Below are 25032 nucleotides of genomic sequence, written 5' to 3' on the forward strand. Positions count from 1 at the left end.
AAGACAGACCTGAAATGTGTCTGATGTAAACAGCACAGTTTGTTTACAAGCTCTGACATATTGTCATAATTATTGTTATTATATTATTACTTATTCATTTGTTGATGCTGTCCTTCTCAATCCGAGTTTTTTTCTTTTGTAGGGTAGTGCTGGTGGAGGGAAGAGCTGACTGTTCAGAAGTAATTTTATTTAATTGTAATAAGTTTACTGAGTGAATGAATTGACTGAAGCGTTTAAGATTATGGAGGATTGATAAACTGTAGAGAAAGAGCCGTGAATGTTTGTTTTTGATAGGTTCCCTGTGTTGGTGTCTGAGGTGAGCGTGATCAGAGGTGCAGGAATGAACAGATGCACACAATCAAGATTTTGGATTTTATTACAAAAGAAGAAAAAAAAACCAAACTGTACAAATGAAACTAAATAAAGTAAAACACATTTGTTTAGTATAAAAACATACTAATATAGCAGATTTTATTTTTAAAAAATGATAAAACCGGAGTTCGGATCCTCCGCCAGGTCTCCTGCTGACAGTGAGGCGCGGCGTGTGAACCGACTCCGGGCCGCTGCGCTCTGATTGGCTGAAACGCTCATTTCAGCGATCGTCCCGCGGAGCCGCCGCCGTCCTGAGAGTTAACGTTGTGTGATTTTGTCAGTGTGTAGTTGTGCGTGTTTGGTCCCGCAGAAGCTTCTGGAGTGTGTGCGTGAGTGAGTGTGTCTCCACCTCTGTCCTCAGAAGTCGGCGTCCAGCCTGAAGGTGTTGTCTGTGGCGCCCGACATCACGCCCATCCTCTGGTACTCGCCCACACGCTTCTCAAAGAAGTTGGTCTTTCCCTCCAGAGAGATGTTCTCCATGAAGTCGAAGGGGTTCTCCACCCGGTAGATCTGCACACACAGCGCAGAGCCCACGTCAGTTTAACCCTTTAACAGTCACACTCAGAAACAGCTTTGAGAAAATGAGACATTATAGAGTAGAATACGTGAACAAACTGCAGCAGTTTAAGAAGGAAAAATACTCCTCATATACTGCACCGCGGGGAGCAAAAGTCACTGTAATAAAACATAAACCTGAAAAATAACGTCATACAGTTAACAAAAAAAAGATGCAAACAGAAATGAATCTGGTGAAAACAATTAAATTCATGGTAAAAAAATGTCCACGCTCTGTAATAAAAATCTGAAAAATTAAGTAAATAAAATTAAAATAAATACATTTAATAAATGATAAAAAAAATAACTCAATGAAAACAAAACGTACATTAGAAAAAAATAAACAAAGTCAGTTCAATACAAGAAAAATAGATCTGAACAGAATTACTGTATATTGGAAATATTAAAATGCAGCGCGTATAAATATTTGTCTACATTTCATTTCTCCGAGTCTCAGAGTCCCAGGAGGAGGAGCGCACACCTTCGGGCGGCGTCTGTTCAGACGGGCGTCTCTTTCGTGCAGCTGGCGTTCTGACGGCGAACCACTCGTCCCCCGATCAGAGCGTCCGCAGCAGCACTCAGCCCCCATCATCGGCTGAGGTCCGTACCCCTGCGCCTCTCATCACCACAGACGCACCCGAGCCCCGAGCTCTCCTTACTGGGAGCCGCGGCGTTACTGGGAGAGCTTACCTTCGAGAAGCCGAGCTCCAGCATCAGTCTGTCGGCCACAAACTCGATGTACCGCTTCATCAGCTCGCAGTTCATCCCGATCAGCTTCACCGGCAGAGCCTCCGTCAGGAACTCCTGACAACAACGACACACCGGTCAGCACACCAGTCACACCAGTCCAACCACAGACCCGCGCGGCCACGTGTGGAGGGCGTGTTCCCGTCACCCACCTGCTCGATCTCCACGGCATTCCTGACGATCTCAGCGACGGTTTCTGCCGACGGCTTCTTCACCAAGTGTTTGAACATCAGACAGGCGAAGTCACAGTGCAGACCCTGAAACCAGTAACACACACGTCAGACCAGCAACACACACGTCAGACCAGTGAAACCAGTAGCAAAGTGGTTTTGAATGTGATAATCCGATGCTGTGGAGGCAGCAGGATGAAGCGTGTCACTGATCTTCTGCTGATCAGTAATCAATAATCACCTCGTCTCTGCTGATGAGCTCGTTGGAGAAGGTCAGGCCGGGCATCAGGCCTCTCTTCTTCAGCCAGAAGATCGCCGCGAACGAACCAGAGAAGAAGATTCCCTCCACGGCGGCGAAGGCCACCACACGCTCTCCTGCAGAAAGAGTCAACACCTGATCAATACCTGATCAATACCTGATCAACATCAGAGCTGATAAACAGGAAGTGATCAGTTACCGTAGTTGGCGCTCTTGTTGCCGATCCAGTTGATCGCCCAGTCGGCCTTCTTCTTCACACACGGCAGAGTCTCGATGGCATTGAACAGGTATTCTCTGAGGGTCAGTGAACACACCGTCACACACGCACACACACACACACACACACACACTCAATATACACAGCAAAATAGTGTGTCCCCGTGTGTCCTCGTCTGTCCCCGTGTGTCCTCGTCTGTCCCCGTGTGTCCTCACCTCTCTGCAGGCTCCTTGATGTAGGTGTTGATGAGGAGGCTGTACATCTCAGAGTGGATGTTCTCCATGGCGATCTGGAAACCGTAGAAACACCTGGCCTCCGTCACCTGTACTTCCTGTGTGAAGCGCTCCACCTGGTGGTCAGACGGAGAAACAGATGACATCATCAGCTCACCTGAAATCTATCTGACTCGTGGATAAACAACTCACCAATAAACAACAACAACCTGCCAATAAACAACAATAACAACAACTCGTCATTAAACTGTCAACGACTCATCAACATGTGGGCGGGGCTCACCAGATTCTCGTTGACGATTCCGTCGCTGGCGGCAAAGAAGGCCAACACGTGAGAGATGAAGTAGCGCTCCTCGTCCTTCAGAGACTCCCAGTGCTGCAGGTCCTTCGACAGATCTACCTGAACACACACAGCACGCCATGACATCATCAACACCTGAACACACACAGCACGCCATGACATCATCAACACCTGAACACACACAGCACGCCATGACATCATCAACACCTGAACACACACAGCACGCCATGACATCATCAACACCTGAACACACACAGCACGCCATGACATCATTAACACCTGAACACACACAGGACACTATGACATCATTAACACCTGTGACGTCAGCAAACAGCTGGAACAGTCTTCCTGTACACACAGAGCTACAGACGGGCTGGTTTCCATGGTTACCTCCTCGGCGGTCCAGAAAGACGCCTCGGCCTTCTTGTACATCTGCCAGATGTCGTGGTACTGGATGGGGAAGATGACGAAGCGGCGAGGATTTTCCTTCAGCAGAGGCTCCTCCTCTTCCTCCCCGCTGCTGCTCTTCTTCACGGCTTTGGACTGGGACATAAAACACACAACCGTCACACACAAACACACAACAGCTGTGTAATATATTTGGGCAGTCTAAAAACATGAAGGAGTCACACCTGATAAATACAGCACAGTCCCTTATCCTGCATCATGTGACTACTTTTACATTTTGTACTGGCAGTATATTTGGGAAGATGACAGTATAAATAAATAAAATAGAGACATCCCAGTTGCCCTCTCCTCTGATAAATAGAGATCAGTCCCTGACCTACATCTTGAAGTGCCTGTAAACAGTAACAGCTGATCGTTGGTGTTTGGCGCCACACTGACGGTTTGGCGCCACATGAGCTCCATCAGCAGACAAAGTGATAATAATTAGCGCAGAAAGCAGCTGCTGTGAATCGAGCTGCAGCTGTTGGAGCTTTCAGCACATCTGGACTCACCGGAGCCTCCGAGAAGATTTTCCGCGCGGTTCTAGACGCCAAGATGCGGGTCGAGTTGAGACTCGGCGGCTGAAAGAGAAACGACAGAAATCCTCAGAGAACAACAGAATAACACTCTGAAGCGAAATTAACGTTTTACTTCATCTTCGGGCTGAAAGACACGTTAACGCAGAGAAAACGGCGCCGTCGCAGCGACGTGTGAGCGCGTGAAAAAGCGCTGACTCATGGGTCGGTGTTTGAGTCCTCACCGTGTTTTCTTTGTCCAGCGACATGTTGCTCATCTGCCCGCTCACCGAGTTCCCGGGCTTCACGGAGAGAGGAGCGCGAGCACTCAGCATGTTGCTTCACACGGAGAATTCAACGACGAGTTAACGACTTAAAAAAGACGCAAAGACGCAGAGACGCGAGGCGGAGGACACGGGCGGAGGACACGGGCGGAGGACACAGACTGAAGCGGCTGCCGCCGGACGCTCGCCCTTTTTATTCAAGTCTTGGCGCTAGAACGAGACCGACCAATAGGAGCGCAGCTCGTGCCGGCTCTTTAAAGCTGACGCTGCGACGCAGCCAATCAGGAGGCGAGCCGCGCTCACGTGCCGCCCGGACAGCTGCGGGAAATTCAAACGGCTTTGTCTGTGCGGGGTTACAAAACTGCCCGAAAACGACGTTACAAAACTGCCAAAAATCACCGTTTACGAAACATGAAAAGTTCAGACAAAAACACACATTTATTTGACATTAAATACCGTTAAACTGAGACTCTAAAATACAGTCATTAAGGTCAAAATGATCAGAAAATCGCCAAAAGGAAACGTGATTTCCGTGTGTGTCTAATTTGCTGTTTAATGACTCTAAATAAGTGCTTTAAAATCATAAGCTATCCATAATAAGTATAATAATTCTGAAGCATTGTTATTTAAAACATTTAAGTATATCTGTGAATAGTTATCCATAACTTTTTTGTTCACATTTTTCCCCAAATCTACTTTTTTTTTGTTGCTGTAACTTGTGTACGAATTCATACAAATAGCTCATTGCCTTTTTCTCATGCTGTTGACAGAAATCACTCCATTGTGCTCAGGTTTCTAAAGGGTTAAATACTTGTGAAAGACGTCTGAAAGCAGGAAGAGTGACGTGGCTCCAGGTTTCAAAGGGTTAAAGTGTTATTTTCTGGTTTGTTTCCCGCTGCCGCCAAATTCTGCTGTTTACTTTTGTCTAGATGTTGTCACAATTTAGCGCCAAAAACAATATTAGACACCGCAGTGTTGTTACCACTCTACATTATTAGAGTCATATTTTAAGAAATAAGACCTCAAACTGACATAACTGATTTTAGCCTGAAAAGAACAAAGGGGATCAAAACGGTCATTTGGCGGGTTTTCCCGCCGTATTTTCATGATAAAGAGATATTTTACTGATGTTACAGACTCTCTGGTTAATGACTCGAACTTTGATTTGATCACGTTTCAGTCTGAAATTTCAAAGAATCGCCTCATTTTCCCTCGAAACAGGAAAAGGGGACCGATCAGCTGTTTCCGAAATGGAGCGCTCTGATTGGCTGCTGGAGAAGACAACAACACGTCATGTGAATGTAGGTCAGAGGGCGGCGGCGCCCCCCGCCGGCGGGAAACAGCACTGTCACTAACATACAGACAGCTGAGAACAGTTTTGTTTTGTTTTATCTGATCTTATTTACATTTTTTACAAAAATATATATTTATCTAAATATATCTGCAGTGACATTTCTACCCTTTTCCTTTCTGTGTTTTTAAGATTTTTTTTAAAAAATCGATTTAACCTTTATTTCAAGAGGGAAGGCCATTGAGAGCAAGTTCTCAACAACAAAAATGTCCTGATTACATCAAAAAATAAACACAAAAGCACATTGTAATATACATCGGGATTTCTTAACAAAATCACATATGTGTGTGTGTATATATATATATATATATACATACATACATACATACATACATACATACATACATACATACATACATATATATCTTAAGAAAATGTAATGATTCTGTAACATAAAAATAACCTTTGTTTAATTATGATAAATATATATATAGTTTTTTCCTCGACTTTTTCCTAATTTTAATTACTTAATTTCTTTCCTTTTATTCCCCCCTTTTTTTAAAAAAAAAAATAAGTCCAACTAATGTGCTCAGAGTTTAAAGGGTTAAATACCTGTGAAAGGAGGTACAGTGATGTGACTCCAGCTTTCGATATATTTATGATACTGATGCTGAAAAAATAACAAACAAAAATACCTCTATGACTTGTACTTGTTAAAGAGTATTTCTACCATGTATTTCTACTGTCAGTGATATAAGTACTGCAGTAGCAGTGCTGCAGTACCGCTGTCCGCCTCGCAGTGTCGCTGCTGCTCCGCCTGCTGTTGTTATTTATTTATTAGTAGTTTTTTTTCTTCTTCGTTGGCTGCTGCTGAATGTCGGTCAGTAAGGCAAATGGGCGGGTACCTCAGCAGCCAATCACACGCATTTCTCACGTTCCCGGCTCAACGTCGAGCTCTCCCCATTGGTCACACCCCCTGAGCGCCGCCTCCTGATTGGCTGCCGGCTGTTACCGGGGAGAGAGGGAGAGCTCGCGCGGAGCTCCGGTTGTGTAACTCGACACGTAACGGCGCCGCTGTCGCCGAGCAGAAACTGCACGCGCGGGTCGATGTTTGTGCGTTTAAAGAAACGGAGCCAACTTAACGGAATTATCCCCGCGAACAGACTTTTCCCGCCATTTAACGGTCACGACAACGGTTTGTGACCTGAATTCACTAACAACAAATGACGACAATAAAACGGAACCGACTTTAGGGAACCGATGATTTAACTTCATGTTCATTCATTATTCTGGACTCAATTAGACTGCAGCTAGATATTCAGTGATGTAATTTCATTACTGCTTACAGTAATGAAACTACAAAATGAATGTAATCAGTTACAGAGAGAAATATGTTATGACATGACAGTTACTAATTAAATTGTTTGTGTTTACACAAAGGGTTACAAATGAAAAAAAGTGTCATTAAAAAGTTTATATGTTGAAATAATCATTCCTCCTGACGCTTTACATCTTCCCAGTGAGCAGACAATGTTCCCACAACATTCACGAAATTTTAAAGAAAACCTTTTAACATTCAGAGAACGTACCTACAACATTCACCAACGTTACCTTTAGGTTGTAATGATGTTTTAAAGACATTTTAATCTAACATTCAGAGAACGTTTTAAGGATGTTTATCATTTCAAATAATGTTCCTGTGAGGTTAAAAAAGACGTAACGTTTGAGCTGCAACACTGATGTTCTTTATAAAACGTTCCAACAATGTTACATGAGAACAAAAGAAGAACATTTTCAAAGCAACATTCAGAAAATTTTATTGAGGACTGAGATTACACAGATTTACACAAAAAAAAACACTGAACATTTTTTTAACGTTTATAGAGTATGTTACCCAAACGTTTAGAAGAACATTCTGGGAACTTAAAGAAAATTTGTTGCTGAAAACATTTCCAAAACATGGCATTGGTTGCATTGTACCACTCTCAGTTTATAGAACCAAAAATTGCTCGCTGGGATCTCAGTAAAAAGTTTAAAGGTGAATAAAACAGTAATTCTGTTGCTTTTCATGTTGTTGCCGTGCAGGAATATTTCTCTGTGGCAGATTTTTGGAAAACGCAGGTCAGCAAAGCTGTGGAGACAAACTGAGCGGCACATTAACACACTTTATGTATTTAGGTCTTTTCAGCTTTATCTGTTTGAAACATTTGTCAGAAAAGTCATTAAATGTAATAAATTGGATTACTTTGAAGTAATTACTGGTAGACACACACACACACACATATATATACACACATATATGAGTACCACTAAACTTTACTTAAGCCCAGTGATAATCACCGTAGCGATGACGCTAATTTTCCACGTGTCATCCTCAAAATGCCCCGGAAAATAAAAATTAAAAAATTAAAAAAGTGACTTTCTGAGATGTGTTTTTGTGAGGAACAACAAACCACAAACCAACGTGTATTTTTGTGGTAAATTTTTATTATAAAAACCACTTTCTTCACCATCCCTTACAGGCAAATGTTGAGAAATGGGATTATTCCGATATAAGCCGTTATTATTAAGAATAACATTTAATAACGAGGTATTTTCTTACTGGCTACACTATGGGCCAAATCAAGCTATCAAAAAACAGCACTTGTTCCTCAACAAATGTTTATTAAATAATTTTTTAGGGTGTAAAGCGAAGAGCGTAGGTAGTATCACAGTGAGGAATACTGTCCACTGACATTTTTAAAATATCAATAACTCGTACTGTCCATAAATGCAGATTGGAATACACGTAACATTCATATAGATATCAATATATTTACAGTATTTACACGCACAGACAAATGAACACGAGTCGGCGAATAATAAAAGCACAATACGGAGGCTTTGGCAAATAAAGAGTGCATACATTTCGCTAAACGTGACATTTTACACATGAAGTAAACATGATTATACACGGAGAGAGAGAGTACAAAAACGAGCAAGATTCAAAAAATCCAGTGCAATGTCAGGTTTTTGTTGGTTTCTGTCCGTGAATGAATAGCAGCCTGTCGCCTCCTCCTCCTCCTCCTCCTCCTCCTCGGTGAGTTTGTGGTTGGTGGGAGTAAAATGTCCTGAGCAGGGCGGGAAACTCGCTCTGTGCTCTGCTGGCGGCTCCGGCTTCATCTACACCTTCGTGTTGTTTTTTATTTCATCCCGACGACATTTTGATTATTGACTAAACGTGTACTTCATCATCTGTTTTCACATCTTTATGATTTCTGTCTTTAAAGATGAAGTCAAACATGCTCATCGCTTCAGGTAGGGACTGTTGTGTATTTATCAGAGGAGGGGGGTGGAGCTCCCTCCCTGAGTGACTTGGGGAAAACACGACCACCAGCGTCAGTGGGCTGTTAGAGTTGAACAATTTTGAAGTTTTCAAGTTGAAGCTGAAATCCTAGAGTTGAAAAAAGAAGTTTGTTTTTTTACGGAAACGTTCGTCACAGGTGATGTGCTCGAGGACCAAACTTTCCAAATAGGAAAACCCCAAAATAATTTCTCACTATGATTAATGGTGTCATTTTGTTTTTTTCCTTTGAAAATGTCTTAAAAAAATAAAGACCAAAGATGCCAAAATGTTTTTCCAAAACTTGCAAAAAGAAAATCAAAATGTTTCATTCAAATACTGTCAAACTTATTAGTAATGAAAAAAATCACCCAAAATTTTTGATGAAAAAATAAATTGCCAAAATGTTTCCTTTAAACCTTTTGAAAAGCAAAAAAAGCAAAAACTTTTATAAAATCTTTTAAGAAAACATCATTACTGTGCAAAACATGCCTTCCAAATCCAGGTTTTCTTTACATATCAGCAATCTCTACAGAAAATATTGGCAATCTGCAGTTTTTAAAGGAATATTTCTTCCAAACCTGAATGTTTTCTTTAAAAAAAAACAAAAAAACTTCCGCAATTAAAAATTGGCTGTTAAATATATACAAAATCCAGCCTTTTAAAGTTTTATGCCCGTTCTCTAAAGCTAAAATAAAAAGTCCCTCGCATGATTCAAAAAATGATCTGACATGCCTCCCCCTTTTTGCACCACCCCCTCCCCTCTCATAAATAACACACAGTCCCTTACGAACCTTTCATATGTGGCAACAAAGAGCCGAACACTAAAACTTAAAAAGCTCAAACACGTCATGAAAGTGACGACCGAACTGAGTCTGGAAATGAATCGTTTGTTTTTAAACTTCAGATTTTATGATTCTTATTGACGATCTGCTTTTTCGTAAATCTACCCGGCAGCTAAGTTTTCTGGAGTGTGATGGCCGTTTCGCCTCTTGGGGTCGCTGCTGTGTCTGCAGACGATGTGAACACACTCGACGAAGAGCGACGCCCTCCTTCACTTGTGCCCCGCCAAAATAAAAGCAGATTTGGAGTTTAAAGGAGTTGATGATCAGAGTTTGTCGTTGTTGGTGTAAACGCCACCGGAGCATAGCGGCGCCTCCAGCAGCAGCTGATTGGTAAAAAAGATCCTCCTGATGTGGAGCTGAATGAATCGACCAGAGTGATCTGCAGGTGTCCCCCCCCCCCCGCCCCGGGGTCCTGAGTTGGCCCTGTGGGGCCCCCTGACTGAGTCTGGTGCACCCTGTTCACACCGGTTTTAAAACGCGTCCTGGCCTGTCCGATCACACGCGGGCGGCGTTAAATACGAGTGTAAACGACCGCCGAGACGCACCGTGACCTGGTCGCTCAGAGCAGCTGCTGACGTGCCGTTCGACCGCGTGTCTGTCGTGTGAATGTGTCCTGATGCGTCATCGGCGCAGGACGTGGCGATTGTTTGGGCGTCTCGTCCAACGCTCTTTGTCGAGTCGCAGGTGACTGTGCTGCTGATGTCAGCAGGTGGAGCGGCCCGCTCACACACACACACACACACACACGGTCGTCACAGGCGTGCACGGCGTCTCGGCCGTCCTCTCTGACCGCCCGGACGTGTCTTAAAGCCGAGAACAAACAGGGTCTTAGTTGGCAGTAGAGACCAGCATGCTGACAGGAAGTGCGGGGCCCCTGCTTTGGCCCTTGGGCAGGGCCACTTTGTTGAGGTCTCGGGTTTCGGCGGGCCACGATGACGCCCTCTTGGTGGTCATGTGCCGCCGGGCGTGTTTGGTCAAGTGGTCGCTGCGCATGAAGCGCCGGTCGCACACGTTGCAGACGAACTTCTTCTCACCGGTGTGTGTCCGGCGATGGCGGGAGAGCTCGTCGGAGCGGGCGAACTTTTTGTCGCAGCCCTCCCAGTGACAGCTGAACGGCTTCTCACCTGCAGAGGAGGAACACAAAGGGTTACCATGCCACCTGACCACCTGACGGCGGCTTTGTGTCTCTGCGTCGGCGTGCAGGAAACATGCAAACAGGAGGTCAAAGGTCAGACAGCGTGTTCAACAGCTGCAGACGAGGTTTGTTTAGAAGGAAAAAAACACGTAACACGTAACATAAGTGTCAGCAGCTGTTTCTAGACAATGACATCACATCAGTAGCGATCATTGAGCGGCTGTTTTTTGGCGGCTGATGTGGTCCTCTGCTGGGAGAGGGCGGAGCTCCCGGACCTCTCTGCTTTCACTAATGTGAAAAATGTTTTTGTTTGTTAAAGACATTTTGATTTTTTTTCTTAAGAAAACATGTTTGTTGTGAAAACGAATTTTTTTTTCTCCTTACATTTCTTCAATCTTTGTCTATCCAAAAGTTTTTGTGACTTTTTTTTTTTTTTGGGCCATTTAATGTTTTCCTTTAAAAATGTTTCTTGATTTATTTATTTATTTTTGATGATTTTTAAAGAAAACATTTCGTTTTTTTAAAGTACATTTTTTCTTTAAAAACTTTTCAGATTTCTTTTTGTTTGTGTTTTTTTCAAAAATGTTTGGTGATTTTTGGCTATTTTTTTATCCTTCAAAAATGAAATTTATTTTTACAGAAAAAGACATTTGTTTAAATGCAGCGAGACAGCGAGGTAGCGTGCTGTTCCCGCCTGTGACGGGCACTGTGAGCGCGCCTCGTGTCTCTCACCTGTGTGCGTGCGCAGGTGAGCCTTCAGGTGCGAGCTCTTGAAGTACGTCTTCTTGCAGCCGGGGAAGTTGCAGACGTAGTTCCGTCTGCGGGAGAAGTCTGCCTGCGAGGCGGCACCGCCGCTCGCTCCCGTCGGCATGTAAACGGGGGCGGGGGCCAGGGGGAGGAGCTTGGTGTTGCCCAGGGTCATGACAGTCTGCGTGCCCTGTGGCGCCTGCGACACGGACGCCTGAGGGACGACGAACATGACGGTCCCCTGCGGCACGGTGGAGCCCACCAGCAGGGGTGGGGCAAAACTGGAGGGGGTCTGGGGCAGGATTGGCTTCGGCCCCCCCTGAGTTTGCACCTGAACCGGCGCCTGAACGAAGGCGGAGATCATCCCCGTCCGGCCGCTCACCGGGAACACCTGGCAGAGGAGCGGGGAGGAGGAGGAGGAGGGGGAAGACAGCGGGGAGGAGTGAGGAGGAGACGCAGAGGAGGGAGGAGAGGACGGGCTGTCGGGAGACGGAGGAGCTCCGTCCTTCTCCTCTGGAAGAGTCTGTGGAGGTCCTGGCGGCGGTGGCGTGGAGGTTTCTGTCGGCTGGGAGGCGGGGGGTGGAGGCGGAGGGATGCCGAGGCTGTCGGCGGTGTGGCGGATGACACTGGTGGCCATGGCTCTGCTGGGCGGAGCCACGCAGGACGACTCTGTCTGAGGAGGAGCTGAGGTCTCTGAGGAGGAGCAGCAGGGAGGGGGGCAGGGGTAGGACTCGCCGAGGAGGAGGGCGGGGCCAGGGCCGAACAAGGGGCGGGGTAACACTGGCCCGGAGGAGCTGAGGGCGGAGCAGGAGGTGGTGAGGACCGTGGTGGTGGAGGCCTCGGCGAAGCTCGGACTGTGAGGAGGAGTCATGCACTGAGGAGGAAACGAAAAAATTCAGCTCAAATATCAGTCAAACAATAACACAGAAAATGAAAATGATTTTGTTGTTCTACATATTTCCACTTGTTCTGTTGTCAGTAGTTTAACGATTTTACGTGTTTTAATTTATTTCAAATAGAAGAGACAGTAAATTATTTCTTTAAATTATTCTAACAATATTATTGTTAAATCAAGTCTTTATTTCTCAGATGTTGAACTTTTTTTTTCAGATAAAATAAAATAAAATAAACGTCTCTCACCAGCGAGGACAGGGCGATCAGGTCTTTGGGGGCGTCGCCCCCCTCAGGATGCAGGTGGATGGAGTCACAGGAGTCGGAGGTGGGAGTGAGCGGGCGGGGCTTGTGCGACCTTTGACCCCAGAAGCTCATGCTGACGAGCGCCTCGGCGGCCTCAAGGTCGTGGTACTCGATGCACGGCTTCAGCTCCATGGTGGACACCGTCCGGCCGTCCATATGGTCAACCTGTGGAGGACAAAGAACGCTTAAATTATTCTGTTTTCTCGCTCTGATACGACGAGAATTAAGAATCAAAAAACTCCAACAACAAAACTGAAACCCGAAACTTCTGCAGAAACACAAAAACAAAATCTCAGCAGGATCAAATAAACAGCTGCTTCAATATTTTTCCTTTTTGGCACCATTTTGCTTCCATACACCTTGTGTTTTATTCTATATGGTCTTTTTATGGTTCTGGAAAAGTTTCCAAAAATAAATTAGCTGTGAAACTCTTTCAGATGTTTAAATTACTGACGGCGTTAACGGTTTAAACCCTGTGAGCTCGCTTTCACACGACTCAGACTCTAGGTTTTATTTCATTTACGGGGCGAGTTCAGAAATCTGTGATGGTTTTAAAATGTTAAATTAACTTGCTGATACTGCATAAGGTCATCTCCTACAATACACACGCTGTCCTCGTACACAGAGGGAGTACAAATACTCTCCATCTGTCTGTAAGAAGAGAGTATTTGTACTCTACACTTAGATCTGCCTGACTCGTTTTTGTCTCGTGTGCAGATAATAAATATGATTTGACGGCTGATGACATAAACTTTTGTCTTCTTTTATTTAAATTAAATGTCAATAATAGTTGGGATCAAAAATGTGTCCTCTAATGAAGATGTCTCCATCTGTAACATTGTTTAGTGTCTTTTGTTCTCAGAAAATCAAGTTAACGACATAAACAAGTGTTTTCTTTTATTTATGATGACTGCTCGGGGATACCAAATGTGTCATCTTTAATCAAAATACAAAGAGAACAACAAGATAGCAACTTTTCATGTGAGCTGGGACTCCAAATGTGTCCAGCTGAGTTAGCACACTAATGACAGAAACTTTTTACTTCTTTTATTCACATTATATGTAAATATTAGTTGGGATCCCAAATGTGTCCTCTAATGAAAAAGTTTTGCTCTGTAATATTAACTAGTACCTTTTGTCCTGGAAATGTATATCAAAAAGTGGAAAAATATGGGGGAAATGGAATTCATGTCCATATATTTTTAAAAAGCAATCAAAACGAAATAAAAGTTAGAAATAGCGCTATCTGTGCACATGTAAATAAAATCTGTTAAAAAACATCAGAAAAATGAATATCTATATGTGCACATATATATAAAAACTGGGAAAATACAGAGAAATCCTGAAACATATGCAAAAATTTAAAAAAAATGAATATTATAAACGTTTATGCACATGTATATAAAAAATTGGAAATGTATGCAAGACAAAATATATATATATATAAAAAAATATATTGTAAGATATTAAACATTTAAGAAAATATTAAATATTATAAATACTTGTGTCTGTGTACATATATAAAAAAACAGGAAAAATAAAGAAAAAAACTGGAACGTATATGTATATATATATATACATATACACACACACACACACACACACATATATATACATATATATATATATATATATTAATCTAATAATAGTGAGTAGGTGTGAGGTTAAAAATGAATGTAGGTGGGAGGTGACGGCAGGACAAAGGGCTCCTGAGTGCAGGTCCAATAAGTTGGCTGGCATCTGGCGAACGCTCAGCTGCACGCACAGGAAGTGTGGGGGGGGCAAGCGACATATAGATACACGGGGGGGGGGGCAGGAACCTCCCTGCACCCAGAATAGATGATGGGAGGTGGCGTGCCAGATATCCCCCCGACAAAAAAAACACAAGCCCCGCCCCTCCTCCTCCCTCATTAACATGCACCGACTCACCCCAAAAAGAGAGAGAGAGAGAGAGAGAGAGAGAGAGAGAGAGAGAGAGAGGAAGCTCCGAACAGGAAGTGGAGAAAACAAAGTCAATCTGTTGCAGCAGGCAGAACCACGGCGCTGAAATTTCCCACGATCACACAAACACACCACGGATACAGCAACACATGATGAGATCACAGCGGCAGGAAACAACACACACACACACACACACACACACTGTTAATGGTTTAACCCTTCAACACCCACATCTGCGTCGCTGTGCTGCGTTCACACACACATTCACAGCTCTGCTTTCTGTAAAAAACACGAGTAAAAATCATAATGAGAAACTTGGCGGCGGGTGACCATAAACCGAAAAAAAAGGAAAAAAATAGAAATGAGCTGAAAATTAGAAACAAATAATAAAATAATTAATACATTTAAATAAATATATATTTGCATTTTTGTTGCTTATTTTCAGGTACATTTCTTGTAACTTTTTCGTTTTTTTTGCTCATTTTTTGGGCCGTTTCAAAGAGTTAATTGTAATTTTGAAATGTATAGAAATAACTGCTGCTCAGTGACAGCAGGGAATCAGCTCTAATTTACCGACTGAACTTTCTTCTTTGTAATTTCAGTTTGTTGTTGATTTTGTTTTTATTTTCTTTATGATTTTTATCGTCTCCTCCGTCGTCTCTTTGTTGTGTTCAGCTGCAGCTTTTCTGCACAAACCGAGCCTCGGTCTGATTAATCGATCAGCCGATCAATACAACATTTATCAACTCTAATGCTTAGATTTGACTTTTATTGAGCAGGTGGTTAAACAACAAAACACGCAACATGAATTTGAGTCATTTTCACTATTTTCTGACATTTTAAATAATAAAAAAACATAAAATGCAGTTTGAGATGAACTTACTTTTATGTGTCTTATTATGATTATTGTCACATTTTGTGTGCTGACAATAACATTTACACATCCAAAGATTTAACTTTGGGCTGCAGTATAATGTGACATTTAACTAAGGGACTGTTCTGAATTTATAAGCTGCAAAGTTTGTGGCTATAACAAATGGTGCAATTTTTAAATACAAAATAATAATGATAATAACAATACATTACAAAAACATTCTTTAAAAAAAAAATAAATTTAAATGAAAAAGAAAAACACACACAAAAAACACTAAACATTATTGAAGAAAAAAAAACTGGCAACATTGTTTTAAGAAAATAAATAAGAACAGTCCCTTAAGGGGAAAACATGTTTACTTTAAAACAATTTGGTGATAAAATAAATACCAAATTCAGCCGTTTAAAGTTGCAAGTCCCTCCCCTCAGCCTAAATAAAAACGTGTCTCCCCAGTGCCTAAAACACATTTTACACGCACTCAGAAATAAATAACAAACAGTCCCTCCATCACCTTATTTTTTTGTTACATTAAACACGCCACATTTTCTCTAAAAAATATCTGTCGGCTAAATGAAATAAAAAAGCAGCCTATAAAGCCTCTGCCCAGCTTCAAACACGTGACACGCACTCCTGATAAATAACGAACAGTCCCTACAGACAGAATAACAACAAGCTGCAGCTCAGTGTTACTCAGGTCAGCTTACATAGTATATTATGGGATGAACTGAGCGCGTGCACAGCTCGCAGCCTCCTCACAGACACCAACAAAGAAGAATCATCAGACTCCACTCACAACAATAGAAACCAGTAAAAACAACAACAACAACAACAACAACACAACAACAACAACAACAACAACAACACAACAACAACAACCGGCTCCTGCAGACTGACACACCGGCAGCATCTTCAAACTTTATCACACACGCGCGCGCACGCGCGCGGAGGAGACAGCGGGTCCGGGATGACCTCAGATAAACCAGCCGACAGTCCCAAAATGAGACGGCAGCACGCGCCCTCGGCTCACCTGCAGCTCGGTCACCGCCGCAGCTGAGCGGACAGCAGCGCGTGCAGCGGCGGTCCCGCGCGGTAACTTTGCCGAGCGGAAAGGTGACAGTTTGCGGGGGATGAGGAGGCTCACCTGACGGCCGCGCTCCGCCGGGAGGCTGAGCATCGGGAGCGGAGAGGAGCGGGGAGCAGCGTCTGCCGGTACCGGAGCGGAGCGCGAGGACAGCGGCGGAGAGTGAGCAGTCAACAATCAGCGCGAGCTTCTGCCGAGCGCCGCGCGGACTGACTTCAGCTGAGAGCCCAAAAAAAACGTAAAAAAAAAACACAGAAACAAAATTCAGAGCAGTCTGGCGGGTGGTAACACGCAGCCAATCACACGCAAAGGTGTAGCGGGCCGCGGCCAATCACAGGCGAGGCGGTGCGTGATCAGTACGTGGCCGGCGCGCCATTGGTCCGACGCGGGGTGCGTGGCTGTCGGGGGGCGGGGCCGGGTGTCAGCGGTGTCAGAGTAAACCCGGTGAACCCGGCAGCGCGCTCGAACTGGGGGAAAGGTTGGGAAGCAGACAGGCGCGAGGCGGGACCGCGACACCCGCGAGGACGCGCGCGAGAGGCAACGTAGCGAAGAACTGCGGATACAGCAGGCGACAGAAAGAGCCCAAATATTCCCCAAAAATGAATACGAGAAAACATAAAACACACACAGTCTGACGGTGTGAATGCAGAGTACACCCGGAAACACGAGTCACCCGTCTCTGCGTCCTCCTCATGTTCCAACGCTTCAAATTACAAATTAATTCAACTTTAAACTGCAAGAATCATCAGCGTCACCAAAAATATAAGAATTAATGAAAACAAGATGTGCTGTCAACTTAATCATCTCTCATTTTTATTTTTTATTTATTTTTTATATTTGTATATATATATATATATATATATATATTAAATTTCAGTTTGAGCTTCTGTGACTGTGAGTGAATTTCCCCGGTGTGGGATCAATAAAGTTTATCTTACCTTAAAAAATGTGTTCCTAAATCACTATACTATTTATACGTTTTTTATGTTTAAAATTGCAAATAAATCAAATGTAAACAGCAAGAATCACATCAGAATATCACAGTAACCCAAAATCTAAGACATTCATGAAAACAAGGTGTTTTGTTAACCTAATTATCTCTCATTTGTATTTAAAAAACTGTGTGAATAAACACATTTAGGTTGTTTTTATGTTTTTTTTATGGTTGAAATAATATGACCTTAAACTTTGGAGAGCCCTCAGTATATTAGAACATTACCCGAAATATAAGATATTTATAAAACAATGTGTGCAATAAGCGTGATTAGTGCTTATTTTATATAATTTGTGTTTTGTTTGTGTTTTTATGATTTTATTATGGTTTTGATAACAGTTTATAAACTCTAATCATACAAGAATATTATTATCAAATCAAATGTTGATACACAAATATGAGTTTGAATCTCGAAAGGTTTTTTTTTGTTTTCTTTAGAAGAAAAAAACGATTTTATGGTTGAAATGACACAAACTTGAATTTCTAAAAACCAATTCATGAGAATGAATCAATAATGAGAATTATTCATAAAAAACAATGTCATGAACTTCACTGGCTCTTATTAGAAAATGTATTCATTAACTCAGGTATTTTTGTCTTTTTATGATGTCTTTTATGGTTTTAATGTGACAATTTGTACTTTTAACAAACTCCTATCATTTAAGAGTATTATGGACACATAAAATATGAGATATTAATACAAACGTGTGTATTTTAATCTGGGTGTTTCTGTGTTTTTGCTGTGACTCGTCCTGAAGGAATTCTGCTTTTAAAATCACATAAACTTGAACTTTGAACAACCAACAACATATTAGAGTGTTATGGTCGACCAAAATACAAGAAATTTATTTAAAATATATGTGTCATGGACTTAATTGGCTGAATTGTAGTCAAAATGTTAAATATATTTGCACCCTTTAAGTCTGATCATGTTAGAGCATTTATGTAACACAGATTCAAGATATTAATTAACTGATATTTCTTTCAAACATAATGAAATAAAATAAAATGAAATGAAACAAAATAATAATTGAATTGGGCTATAACCGATGCAGCAGTTCAATTAATAGATTCTGATAAAAAACAGAAAATACGCCATGCTTCATTTAAATTAAATATTGATAAACATGATAATGTTTAACTTTTGATGTTGTTGTGGTTTTAGTGACACAATTTGCACCGTTTACAAACTTTAATCATATTAAAATATTAATGTCACACAAGATATTATAAGATATTTACAGAAATGATTTCATGTTTTGTTGTTTTTTGTGTTATAAAAACTTTCATGATTGAAATGACAAATGCATTCATATATATATATATATATATATATATATATATATATGTATGTATGTATGTATATAATGTGGAGATGAGCTGTGAGAACGTGTGCTGAGCAAACAATAATCTGATGTTGCAGCCTGTTTTTTGTTTTTATTGTTTTTTATTTCTTAGTGATATCTATCTGAGTCCATACGCTCTGCTGCTGGAGCCCCAAACAAGACTCATGTAAAATGTAGATGTAAACACAGAGAGAGGAGGAGGAGGAGGAGGAGGAGGAGGAGGAGGACTAAAGCAGCTCCGGATATTTTTCAGTCTTTGCAGATGATGAAGTGTTTTTGTTGGATTTTCTGCAGGTAAATTACAAAAAAAAGGCACGGGGTGGTGTGCCGGTGGAGTCGGCTGCAGCTGAAGAGACTCCACAGGGTTTTTTTTGGTTTTTTTTCTGGGGGGCATCTCGTGTGTTCACGTGCTGCGGGGACTCGAACATGTGAACCTCAAACGCTGTTCAGGACACAGAGGGAAAATAAAGAGTCAAGAGGAGACAAAGACACAAAGAAAAGCTCAGATCTGCAGTTCAGAGGCCCTCAACATATTTCCTTATTGTCTTCTTCCTGTACCATTTTCCTCCAGTCCAGCTACCTCCCCCCACCTCCTCCTCCTCCTCCTCCTCCTCACCCCCGCCCCGCCGGCCCGATGAACCCGGGGACTCCTATGCGTCGAGGTTGTAAACAGCCTCTCCAATAAAGAATTCCAGGGCGGGGCCACAAGGCAGCCGGAGCAGCCTCCCCTCCCTCCCCCCCTCCCTCACACTCTCGTGCACACGCCAGCCCAGCACCGGCTCCTTTGTTGTGGCTGCCTGTTAACCCTTTAAGCTGCGGCGGGGGGCTGGAGGTCGACTGGCACCATCATCATCATCAGCAGCATCACTATGACATGAACACACAGAGGAGGAGGAGGAGGAGGTGGAGGAGGAGGAGGAGTAGAAGGAGGAGGTGAAGGAGGTGGAGGAGGAGGAGGAGTAGAAGGAGGAGGTGAAGGAGGTGATACGTCATCCTGTCTGAAATAGAGCCAGACAAAGAGCTCGTTTATTCCTCGAAGCCGGTTTGTGATGCGGCCTCCGTCTGTGTTTGACTGACAGAAAAGTCCTCACGCGGCCTCACATCACCCCCTCGCCTCAGACGCCTCTCTGCGGCTCGGCTCAGCCGGGCCCGGCTCGGCCCAACTCAGCTGGGCCCGGCTCGGCTGGGCCCGGCTCGGCCCGGCTCAGCTTGGCTCGGCCCGGCTCGGCTCGGCTCGTACACAAACCAGATAAACAGCCTGATGTCTCAGAGAGACTGAGCTCGACACGCTGCCGCTGAAAGCGTCTGCAGAGAGAGAAAACTGGGACAAAAGCAGGAATCTGGCAGCCGGCAGGGTGACGCGAGTTCATTTTCATTTTCAAGTTCAGCGAGGTTGTGAAATAAAAAAAAGGAAAAAGGAAAACACACACGGGCGGTCCGTCCACAAAAAAAAAAAAAAAAACAGTTTCCAGGCAGAAAACAGTGTGAGGGCTGTGCAGGAGGGAACGACGGAGCCGAGCTCACACACAAGTTTGTCTGCAGGACGGAGTCAAAACCTGCAGAGACCCGGATCAGCACCTTCACCAGCTGCTCACGGCGGCGCCTCAGTGAGGCTCAGCACAGACCTCTGAAAGAAAAACCAAAAAACCACCAAAACATTATACATGAGAAAACATGCCACCCAAACCCGCCTGAAGACACCTCTACTTTCAACAGTTTTGATTATTATTTTCATTTTCTTTGTTTTTCTGATTTTATTACATTTTAGTTTTTTACTTTTTGCATTTTTTTTCCTCTTAAACTTTTTGGTGATTTTTTTTCTTTAAAAAGTTTTGGTGATTTTTTTCTTTAAGGAATGATTTTTGATTTTTTTTTTGTTTTCTTTAAAACATTTTGGTGATTTGTTTTTTTCCTTTTTGGCATTTCTTTTTCTTTAAAATTTATTTACTTTAAAACTTTTTGGTGATGTTTTTCTTATGTTACATTTTTGTTTCTTTAAAAAATTTGGGTGATGTTTTGGCTGCTGAGTTTAGTTCCCTTCTCAAGTTTGGTCCCTTAATTTAGTTCCCCAGTTAAGTTCTTAAAGTTTGGTCCCTAAGATCAGTTCTCTGGGTTTAGTTCCCTGCTGACTGACCCTCTTCATGGATCAGTCTGAGTGCTGGAGCTGGAGGGTAAAGGCTGGTTTTGGTTTTAATTTGAAGTATCAAAGTTTAGTTTCCTGTGATGTCAGTGAGGAGTGATGACCTCACACAGGTGTGTAAATCACCACACAGTGTAAATACGCCTGCAGGGCGGGAAGAAATCCTCCGCTCTGTTTTCAGAGTGTGTGTGTGCGCGTGTGTGTGTGTGTGTGTGTGTGTGTGTGTGTGTGTGTGTGTGTGTGTGTGTGTGTGTGTGACCTTGCACATTACTACGGGGTCAAAGGTCGCCCCTCCTTCAAGACTTCCAAGCATCAGACCTCCAGGAATCTGAGCGACCGCAGCACGCCCTCGCCGCTCACGTTGCGGCTTCGCTGCCGTTTGAAGGTTCATCTGTTTCAAGTTTTCGGGATTAAAGGACCATTCTGCTGTTTTTAGTCTTTGTCCCCAATCACTGGAGGACACTCCAGTCTCATGTCTCATGCTCCCTGTCCACAGTGTCCAAATCGTCCTCAGAGTGTCTGTGCTCAGTTTAACATCGTGGTCAGAGTCATTTTACCTGATCAGGACGGACTTAAAAACACTGAAGGGACCAGGCGCGTCCTCTCAGACCAGACCAGAACTCCCAGTCCCTCACGGGTTAAGACACGACTGCTGCTGCTGACTTCAGTCTCTGACTTAAATACTGGAGTTTAGTTCCCTTCTGAAGTTTGGTCCCTGAGTTTAGTCACTAAGTTTTGTTCCCTTATAAAGTTTGGTCCCTAAATTTGGTTCTGTGAGTGAAGTCCCTGAATCTAGTTCCCTTTTCAAATTTATTCACTGAGTTTTCTTAATTATAGTTCCCTTCTCAAATTTTGCTCCTGAGCATAGTCACAGAGTTTTGTTCCCAAGTTCAGTCACTAAGTTTAGTTCTCTCAGTGTAGTCCCTGAGTTTAGTTCCCCTCTAAAGTTTGCTCACTAAGTTTAGTTCTCAAGTTCAGGCCCTGAATTAAGTTCCCTGACTTAATCACTGATTTTAATTCTTTGAGTTAAGTCCCTAAGTCTACTTCTCTTCTCAAGTTTGGTCCCTGAATTTAGTTCCCAAGTTTATTTCTTTGAGTTAGTTCCCTTGCCGAGTTATGTCTCTGAATATAGTCCCTGAACTCAGTTTCCAAGTTTAGTCTCTGATTTAGTTCCCTTTCCAGTTTGCTCCTTGAGTTTAGTACCTGAATTTAGTTCCCAGTTTCAGTGCCTGAATTTGGTTCCCTCCCTAAATTTGCTCACCGAGTGATAGTTCCCTTTCCAAATTTAGTCACTAAGTTTAGTTAAGTCCCAAGTTTAGTTCTCTGAATGCAGTCCCTGAGTTTAGTTCCCTCCCTTTGCACACTGATTTTAGTTCCCCTCCCAAGTTCAGTTCCTGAGTTTAGTCATTAAGTTTAGTTCCCTAATTTAGTACTTGGGTTCAGTTCCCTTCCCCAGCTTAGTTTTTTGCGTGTAGCTCCTGAGTTTAGCTCCCTGCCTAAGGCTGGTTATGTTTCCAAGTTTGGTTCCTAAATTTAGTTTTGGGTTTTGTTTGTTTGAAAGTCTGATCAGCAGATGTGATTTTCCCTCCAGAGCAAACAGCAGCGACCTCATCAACCAGAGACACACACACGCCGAGCACGCACAGCATACATACATCTGTGTGTGTGTGTGTGTGTGTGTGTGTGTGTGTGTGTGTGAGGGGGGAGCCCGGGATGGGTGGGGTCACAGGAATGTAGGTCACACTCGGCCCGTGGTCCCGGACAAGGAGGTTTTTCCTTCTTTTCTGTCAGCGGAGTGTAAACTGAGACAGAGTCCAGCTGACGTTTGGTCCCCGAGGACTCTGAGCATGGTCCCCACTCCGTCCCTACACCTGCACCTCTGTATCCAGTAATACACACGTAATAAACACTTAAGATGTTCTCATTCTTTACTCGAGTATTTACATTTTGGAGATTTTCTTTACTTTTTACTCAGTATACAATAATAATGTGATAACTGCAGATTCTGCACATTCACATTTTGTATTTAACAGCTGATAAACGCGGCGGCTGATGGAGAAAACTTTAGTTTATGTCTCGAGTTTTAAACATTTTGGACGTCCAGTCACCTCACAGTCTGATGGAGACTCTTCAGCAGAATCTCACAGATTTTCCTCACTGCTCGAAATCAGCGTCATCTTTAATCACTGAACGACTAAATATTTACAACCTGAAGACAACTCTTTCCATGCTTTTTATTTGGTTTTTGTTGTTGTTTTGTGTTTCATTTCCTTTTTATTCTTATGTGTTTAGTTTTGTTTCATTTCTTTTCTTTTGTGTTTTGTTGTTGTTTTTTGTGTTTTGTTGTTGTTTTCTTTTGTGTTTTGTTGTTTTTTTTGTGTTTTGTTGTTGTTTTTTGTGTTTTGTTGTTGTTTTTTGTGTTTTGTTGTTGTTGTTTTCTTTTGTGTTTTGTTGTTTTTTGTGTTTTATTGTTTTTTGTGTTTTGTTTTTTGTGTTTTGTTGTTATTTTGTGTTTTGTTGTTTTTTGTGTTTTGTTGTTGTTTTCTTTTGTGTTTTGTTGTTTTTTTGTGTTTTGTTGGGGTTTTTTTGTGTTTTGTTTTTTGTTGTTTTTTGTGTTTTGTTGTTTTTGTGTTTTGTTGTTTTTTGTGTTTTGTTGTTGTTTTTTTGTATTTTGTTGTTGTTGTTTTCTTTTGTGTGTTGTTGTGTTGTTTTGTTTTGACTGAGCCGGCATCAGAGGACATGTTGTGTTGGTTCAGTTTTTTGATTTTATCCATATTTTGCATCTTCATTATTTTGCCTCACAGACTCTTTTCTGCTGTAATAACAAATCTGATTTATAGGTTCATGTGTAAAACCCGAGAACGGCCTTATTTAGCCGTTATTAGCCAAACTGAGCTCAGTGAGGTTTCATTTTAGAATTTGGAGCCACCGGCACTCATGTCAGTATGTAAATGCCCAATTTGACATAAATATTCATTTACTGTAGATTATATCTGCTCAAATGTGTATCACAGAGGCCTGTTTTTGTAATTTCCACATGAAATGTATTGCTGTCATTTTTATTTGCTGTTTTTATGTTCTTAGGGCACGTCTTTTATGGAGAAACTGAAGGAAACATTTTCACATGGTGGTCAACAAAGTTTTTGTAAATTCATAATTCGTAAATATAATATATATTTATTATGTTTTTATTTATTTTTGTCTCTTTAGCTCTCTTTGAGCTGTGTCCTTAATAAAGTTTTGAACTGAATGTAAAACAGTTTTGCCGTCCATATTAAAAAAGGTGAAGCGGTTCTTACCAGATGGCGTTGATGGAAACTCAGATGGCGACTTTTTTTTGACTGATGTTTCCGTCATTCAGCGGCGCCGTCGTTCACGTCCTGGACTCAGAGATTCACACTGACATCAGTCTGATCAGCTGCACCTGTGGAGGAGGCAACAACTTTAAGAAAGTTTAAGAAACCCAGCCAGCAAGTTTTGGTTCTACAAACGTTCTGTGTATGTTACAATGCAACCAATGCAAAGTTTTCTTTTAGTTCCCAGGTTTCTTAAAGTTTAAGTAACATTTTAAATAAAACATAAAAAAATGTAAACAAACCAAACAAACAAATATATATATATATATATATATATATATATATATATATTGTTAACATATCATAATACATTAACTTTTCATCTAAAAAATCTTGTGTAATCTGAGTCCTCAATAATATGTTCTGAATGTTTCTTTGAAAATGTTCTCTCTTTGTTCTCATGTAACATTGTGGGAACGTTTTCTAAAGAACGTTCTCTGATCTTTCACCTCTCAACGTCACCAAAACATCCTCAGAGTGTTTCACTTCAAATATTACGTCTTATTTAACCTTAAAGGAACATTATCTGAAATGATCAACATCCTTAAAATGTTCTTTGAACATTATATTAAAACGTTTTCTTTAAAACGTTATTATAACTGTAAGCTAGTGTTGTGGGAATGTTCCCTGCTGGCTGGGTTTAAACACAAATATTTAAAGTAT

General features: G+C 42.2%; 2 protein-coding genes and 1 non-coding gene across 3 annotated transcripts; all 3 read right to left on the reverse strand.

The window, feature by feature from the left end:
* Nucleotides 1-358: 358 nt before the first annotated feature.
* LOC121955304 (ribonucleoside-diphosphate reductase subunit M2) lies at nucleotides 359-4307 on the reverse strand. Its single transcript, XM_088089838.1, has 10 exons — nucleotides 4062-4307; nucleotides 3814-3882; nucleotides 3245-3397; nucleotides 2837-2953; nucleotides 2536-2669; nucleotides 2303-2397; nucleotides 2086-2219; nucleotides 1827-1931; nucleotides 1618-1731; nucleotides 359-882 (listed from the first exon to the last, which is right to left on the reverse strand). The coding sequence occupies exons 1-10, from the start codon at nucleotides 4149-4151 to the stop codon at nucleotides 730-732; spliced, it is 1164 nt and encodes a 387-aa protein (XP_087945964.1). The 5' UTR covers nucleotides 4152-4307; the 3' UTR covers nucleotides 359-729.
* Nucleotides 1421-1559, reverse strand: LOC121956024 (small nucleolar RNA SNORD94). The gene has a single exon (XR_006106658.1). It is a non-coding gene; the product is annotated as a small nucleolar RNA SNORD94 (small nucleolar RNA).
* Nucleotides 4308-7858: 3551 nt separating the features above from the next.
* On the reverse strand, nucleotides 7859-16789 carry LOC121955441 (Krueppel-like factor 11). Its single transcript, XM_042503403.2, has 4 exons — nucleotides 16594-16789; nucleotides 12581-12802; nucleotides 11426-12314; nucleotides 7859-10682 (listed from the first exon to the last, which is right to left on the reverse strand). Exons 1-4 carry the CDS (start codon nucleotides 16624-16626, stop codon nucleotides 10387-10389), a joined length of 1440 nt encoding a protein of 479 aa, XP_042359337.1. The 5' UTR covers nucleotides 16627-16789; the 3' UTR covers nucleotides 7859-10386.
* Between the last annotated feature and the right edge of the window lie 8243 nt (nucleotides 16790-25032).

This window comes from Plectropomus leopardus, chromosome 16, assembly GCF_026936395.1.
Source record: "Plectropomus leopardus strain MGB_pleo_1.0 chromosome 16, ASM2693639v1, whole genome shotgun sequence".
NCBI lineage: Eukaryota > Metazoa > Chordata > Actinopteri > Perciformes > Serranidae > Plectropomus > Plectropomus leopardus.